General features: G+C 37.9%; 1 protein-coding gene across 6 annotated transcripts in view; it reads left to right on the top strand.

Moving 5' to 3' along the window:
* Positions 1-6,795, top strand: part of LOC105451467 (A disintegrin and metalloproteinase with thrombospondin motifs 18) — a 65,315-nt gene that overhangs the window by 40,295 nt on the left and 18,225 nt on the right. For all 6 annotated transcript variants that reach the window (XM_011691923.1, XM_011691928.1, XM_011691924.1 and 3 more), the window contains 3 exons: positions 1,088-1,148; positions 2,060-2,271; positions 3,611-3,700. In XM_011691923.1, the coding sequence (XP_011690225.1) occupies positions 1,088-1,148; positions 2,060-2,271; positions 3,611-3,700 (363 nt within the window). The remainder of the gene's footprint in view (positions 1-1,087; positions 1,149-2,059; positions 2,272-3,610; positions 3,701-6,795) is intronic.

The raw sequence follows: 6,795 nt of genomic DNA, 5'->3' as shown, positions 1-6,795 counted from the left end.
ATAATGTTTCCACAATTCGTTTCCAAATTGCATTAGAGTGTAACATTTTTCGTATTATTTTTTACATAATGTTTGTGTTACTTTCTAACATATTCATCTTGCGTTAAATTAACACAAAAATTTGAGTGGACCGTTTGGGACATGTGAGACGTGTTAAATTTAACACAAATTTTTCAAGTGTGTAGATTTACAAAATTGAGAGAATTTTATTTTATTTTATCACGATATGCACAAGTATAATTTTACTATTCTTATTTCTCTTATTTAATAGAAGCCTCTTGTAGCCATTGTAATTACTATAAGATGTTGTTATTTAATCGCCCTCGCGCTCTGCCTGCATTGTGAAACGCAAAATTCCAGCCGTGGATTAATCTACAAATTCCGAGCCGTGATAGTTCTACCATTCGTGACGTAACTTTTTACAACACGAAACGTGATGTCTTTTTGCCGGCGGCGTTACCATTCCCGATTACTGTATCCGATTTTGCGTCCGTTATTCCCACGATATTGGCGCGACGGGGACAATATGCCGTCAAGTTAAATTGCCTCGGCTGGGTAAAAATGAAAATAGACAAAACTGGAGTCACGGAACTGTCAAGAACGCGCGGGCAAAAAAACGAACCATACGAGATGGCGTAATGACCAATAATGACTAAATTGCGAATCCCGGAAGCTATAGATTTGCCGGCGCAAAAGATCCTCGCAGAAATTCTTTCTCCGCCGCCGTTTCATTTCCCTGCGCGAATAATCACGGTGTAAACCGCGATTAGATTCCTGCAGCAGGAAACGTCGTTTACGTCTCACAGACAAATTAGCAGGAGTCTCCTTCGATTTATCACTTGGATTGATGCGCCGCGCCTTGCGCGTTGGTAATTCGCTTTGCTAACACCATTGTGCTACACGTCATTTCGCGTTTGGGAAACTAATCGTACAGTAATAAACGTCGTGATCGGCGTATCTCACGTTGCAGATTTATTCATGAGCCGATCGATAAAGCCGCGCCGCGAGATTACGACGGTCGCGATCTCGATTACGTAAGAATGTATTGCGACAACCGCGCGTTCACCTAAACCCATTTGTGTTTCAGATCCACGAGCACATGACAAGGGAAGAGATGCTATCGGTGTTTTACACGGGACACGAATCCGGTAATAAGCGAAAAAAAAAAGTAACTCACGCGTTGTGTTATCCTTTCCGTTTTTCCTGTTTCTCTTTGCGTACCCCGCTCCCTCCGGCACGGCGTTAAAAAAGAGCATCGAGTCATTAACTAATGTGATTCAATCGTAGATATGCGATTACAATCGCGTCAAGAATAATCAAGTGCCTACTTTAATTTATCGTTCCTGCACGAGGTGTTTCGTAATTAAAGGAAGTTGAACGCGTTGCGTTGTTTTGCGTGAGACTTGCAGTTTACGTTTTTCCGCGTAGTAAGAATATCGAGTAAAGTCGTTCGTTCCTCGAAAATAAATCTTATTCATTGATTCTCGAAGTAAAATCCATGTCGAATTTAACGATGAGTACATTCTACGCGAAACCTTGTCCACGTGGAATTTCCGTCTTCCTCGTATTTTTTTTTTTTTTTTTTTTCAACGTGTCCCTGGCAAAGAAATCAAGGGTCAGCGGCGGAAATATATTTCATGCTCGACAACGGGCCGTTAAACTCCAATTCTCCGTCGTGAATCATTCGCAATGAATATTCATCTCAATTCCGTCACTCGAGAGTCACCGTTCTGACGATCTTAGAAAGGGTCGCTCCGTTACCTGGTCGCGTCGCGCTTTCGATATTAAATGGTCGCGATTTTTTTTAGCGACAACTACACGCTTACATGAGTAATCAACCGGTAAAGAATCATTAATTCTGAAATGCTAATCACAACTTGCCAACGTCGATAAATATGTATGTTGTGTAAAACGCGTATGAATCACATTTCAAAAAATATTGTAGCGTTTAAATGAAACAGGGATTTTTTTGAAAACATATCGTGGGAGAACAAGAGCTCTGTGTTCTTCACTTTTGCGATTATAAATATAAAATATTTTTGCAATCCTCAAACCGTAGTGCCGCCGTACGAAGTCGTGCCTGTATTGCACACGGTGCATAAGAGGAGCGTGGACGCGAAACCGCAGATTCACCTGAAGGCCTTCGGCAAAGACATCAGCCTTTCGTTGAAACCCACGGAAGGACTATTGACGGCCAACAGCCTGCCGATGTGGACTGTCACCAGGAACGCGTCGCAACCGGACGGCCTTCATTACGAGAGGGTGAAGGATGTAAGTGATCTCTTTCGATATATTTAATCATATTTATTATCAAGCTGATATATTTAAAAGTAATTGATCGCATTTTTTTCTTTATACTAAATGTCCATGAAAATTAAGAAAAAACACAATTCCAGAAATTTATTTAATCGTTTGTTCAAATAATTTTGCATTTTTGTCCATGTTATTAAATCCATGTTATTAATTCATGTTTGTTTTCTTCGGATTATTTTAATAAAATGTTTAAATATATTTGAATGAGTTTTATTTTAGGATATTAGCAATAGTAGCTTATTTTGTAAAATAATTGTAGAGCAAGTCATTTGCTAATTACGTACCGTTCGATAACTTCAGTTTTGCCTTTAAGATATGCAATTGATAACAGATTTTTGAATGAAATGTTATCTGACAGTTTGCGCTTTATGTATTATGTAAAGACAAAAAGTATTATTATAAAAAAGAAAAGATTATTGTACAATGTTATTGCGCAATGTGTTTGCAGAAATATCAATAAAAATAATCTTATATTCACATATGTAATCCTTAAATTGATATTAATAAAAGGGGCGATAAGTCAGCTTTTGTTTTTAGAACTTTGCGTTGTGCCATATCTGAGCGCGTCAACTTTAGACAATTTGATTAGTTAACTTTAAACACTTATAATTCAAAAACTATTATATAGTCTCAAAATTTTGGTATTAGAACTTTTGTCTTAAAATGATTTCAGGAATCTGCCCTTAAGCGTTGGTACGGTTTTTACGGGACACCTTGTATAAAAGAAAAAGATAAAGGAATATTAACAACTTAACAATTAAGTGCAAGCAATGTCAACAACAGTAATAGTAATTTATATTGCTATGTTAAATTGCTCTCTCAATAAAATATTTAACGGTTTCCAAATAGTTTTCGAATCAAACGAACATACAAAAAAATTTTTTAATATTACTGAAAGTCAGGGAAAATCATGAAATTTTGTCTGGAAGTCAGAGAAAAGTCATGAAATTTCAGAATGAAGAATTTGTGGCAAACTGAAACATTTAAAAGTAATTGATCGCATTTTTTTCTTCATTTTAAACTTCCTTGAAAATTAAGAGAAATATCTGATTCTGGAAATTTATTTAATCGTTCGGTCAGATAATTTTGCATTTTTGCCAAATCAATTTCTAACGAATTGAGATATTTATTATCAAGCTAAAACATTTAAAAGTAATTATTTTTTTTTCTTCATCTGAAACTTCCTTGAAAATTAAGAGAAATATCTGATTTTGGAAATTTATTTAATCGTTCAGTCAGATAATTTTGCATTTTTGTCAAATTGGTTTCTAACGAATCGAGTTTCTAATTGTTCTAGGTCGGCGTGGATATCGGTGACATCTATCAGGACACGGAGAACATGGCTTCCATTCTGCTGCACCGAGACACGAATGGGAAAGTGCGCGTTGTAAGCGGCCATTCTTTCTTAATGCCCCTTTCGTCACCATCCTATTATTGCGGGTCGTCTTTCGTCAACCGACGCGACTCGTTTAGGACCTGTGTTATAATTATAGCAATATCGCAATTTGCCGTACCGCACGGCGCGCACACATTTTTACGACGATGGACGTAAGGCAAACTGTTACTATAAAAACAATCGCTGTAGTGCAATCTAAAAATGTAAGCGGTATAAAAATTCGCAGGAGATTCGTTGAACGATAGTGTCGCGCGACTGACTTAAACTTCGGGTCATAATTTATATTTTACGAAGATGTGGAGTATCTCTTTTTCATATTTTTAAATTTTATTAAATTGTTTACTCTGTAGCAGGATTAATTTACGATCGAATAAAAACTGAGAACAGTGGTCGAGCTAGTATACGACGAATCTCATGCATCAATGGAGATTTATTATAAGTAATTAAAATGTTGGAGCGAGTGTCTAACATGCTGTTCGGTCGAATACAGCTGTAGCGTTGTTCCATCGTGAATTATGACGTCTATATTTTATGGACACCAGCCAAGTTTCGTTAGCTTCGCGAAATAGTCGTAAACTGTTCTAGCAGATGGATAAGGCTAGCCGTATATTTAGCGAGCAGTCGCATCGCTTGCTTTAATTCGAGATGAAACTGTGGGAGAACGTCCGGACATTTGCAGTTTATTATTTTTTTTTGTTTTATAAGCAAATTGAGAAAGAAAAATTTCTTTTTACGAAATAAGCGTAATATTATTATTCTCCTGCACTTAATTTTGAAAAGACTGTAATAAAATCTTAATTCACAGTTTATCTCAACGTCTATTGTAGGTAATTGAATAAAATGGCATTTCGTCGTTATACATACGGCCGCGGCATTAAAGTTACCTAAATACCGACGATATTGCGGTTTTGACATTTCGATCTTACACTCCGCAACCCGTCATCTTCTTCGCCTTGGTCGGGACAAAGTTCCGCGTGAAGGATATCGTGCCCGCGAGGATAGAAGCCAATATATAAACTTGCGCGCGTCGATCCTTTCGCCGCGATTTGCAATTTTCAAAAGAGAGAGAGAGAAAGGAACGGTTGTATTCCTATAATAACTTTGCATTCAAACAAGCGTAACTGATTTCTCTTACAAAGCTGTTAATTACCCCTCTAAGTAGGAAGCAGCTGCAGCACAAGATGTATTTTTCCCGTATTTGCATTTATCACCTACGTGTATAATTCAATTGGAACAAGTTGATTGCGCCAATTAATTGTCCCTTCACTCCTCCAATTTAATTAATCTTAATTGCCGTTCCCGGGACGTTGTTGTTTTTTTGCAGCTGAGCAGAATTGAATTTCGCAAGCGACCACGCTGTCTGTGCGTTGCACGTCCGCATGCTTTATTCGAAAGGTCGGGACGATCTAAATTGCGCGCTATTACGCGCGCGAGATCATTACTCGCGATGCAAATACGGAGTAATATAACCGGTGCGGCGCGGGCGCGAGCGCGCGGGAGAGCACGAGCGCGTTACAATCACGGCGTTATGTATCGGCGCGGGAGTCGTGAAAGTTAATTGTTCGATACGAAAAACCTGTCGTTCACCAAGGGAATCTGACGGGAATTAATTTCTCAGTGATTTTGACGGTGATTCTCGCGCAATTGGGAGCTCCAATAAAATGAGTTTTAACGACGGCAAAAAAAGCATAATGTCGTCCAAGCGCGGTCACGTACATACATAATCGCCGTCTGGCGTTACATAACGGCGCCGTAAAAGCGTTGTTTTAAGTGACCCCGTGCTGTCCTGACCTTTCGCTTTCACTCCCCCCCCCTCCTCCCACGAGATCTGACCAGTGCGCCTCTCGTAGACTGCAGATCGAGCGGCGCGATCGTGTCGGGATCGGGAATACCGTCGAGAGCAATTCGATCCGCTGCAAAACACTTGGGCGCCCGGTGTTTTATGCGGAAACGCTCGATTTAACATGCCCCTCAACTATAACGCGCCGTGATTCATATACCGCGATATTTACATGTGCAATATTCAAATGTTGCACAATTCGGAGAGAGACGCGAGCCGGGCACGAGTCGTCCGATAATTACAGGCTCGGTTTGTACGCGCCGGGAAGTGTTTCAGCGATCAAACTTATAACGACTCAGTCACTTCGTGTCGTTTCGAAGTTTATGGAGCGAGATTACTAATTTTAATCTCTTTATCCAAGTTAATTCGTTACACTGCTCAGGTCATATTTTTTCTTGATTTATCATCATCTCTTTGCTTATGTAAAGTTTGCACTTTGAAAAAGTAATCTTGCAATTATAGCGAGAATTACTTAGGTACGAAAAATTAGCTAAAACAGATAAGTGATTAGCAAGCACTGCGATACCACATATGTTTTGCATTTAATTAATATAGATAATAGAGATAGAAATTATATCTGAACTATTTGTCAAATTTAGCAAGAAAGTTTCTCTATGACGTTTAATCAGTCCAAACTCTAATCCAGACTCCAATCATGTTATGAGATCTATATTTTCTTGCATATATTCTTAGAATATTGCTTCTATAAATTCTACGTATGAAAGACAATTTTTTAGCAGATACAAAAAACAGCGATATAATTTAAGTGTAATATTTAGAATTCTAGCTGGAACAGCAAAACATTTCCCTGAATGTGTATATGAGGAAAAACGTTATATATATTTATCTGTTAAGAGCATCGTAATTGCTCAGAGAGGTTGTTATCGGTCACGATTATAGTCACAGTTAATTACGAGGAGGTTTATATTACAATACGTGACTACTTGAGTGCACTTCATGCAATCTTATCGTAAATTATTTTCTAAGACAATGTTTCAGCGTTACAGTCTTTAAAAAAAAGAAGAAAGAAAGAGAATATTAAGAGAAAAATGCCACAGGAAAATATTTCGCTGTTCCAGCTACAATTCTAAATATTACACTTAAATTATATCGCTGTTTTTTGTATCTGCTAAAAAATTAGCTTTGTCATACCTACGTAAAATTTATAGCAGCAATATTCTAAAAATATATATTATATACAAGAAAATATAAGTCTCATAACCAAATATGATTGGAGTCTGGACTG

The sequence above is a fragment of the Wasmannia auropunctata genome, unplaced genomic scaffold (assembly GCF_000956235.1).
Source record: "Wasmannia auropunctata unplaced genomic scaffold, wasmannia.A_1.0 LD336051.1, whole genome shotgun sequence".
Taxonomy (NCBI): Eukaryota; Metazoa; Arthropoda; class Insecta; order Hymenoptera; family Formicidae; genus Wasmannia; species Wasmannia auropunctata.
The sequence above is the reverse complement of the archived record's forward strand: the minus strand, read 5'-3'. Positions and strand labels throughout refer to the sequence as shown.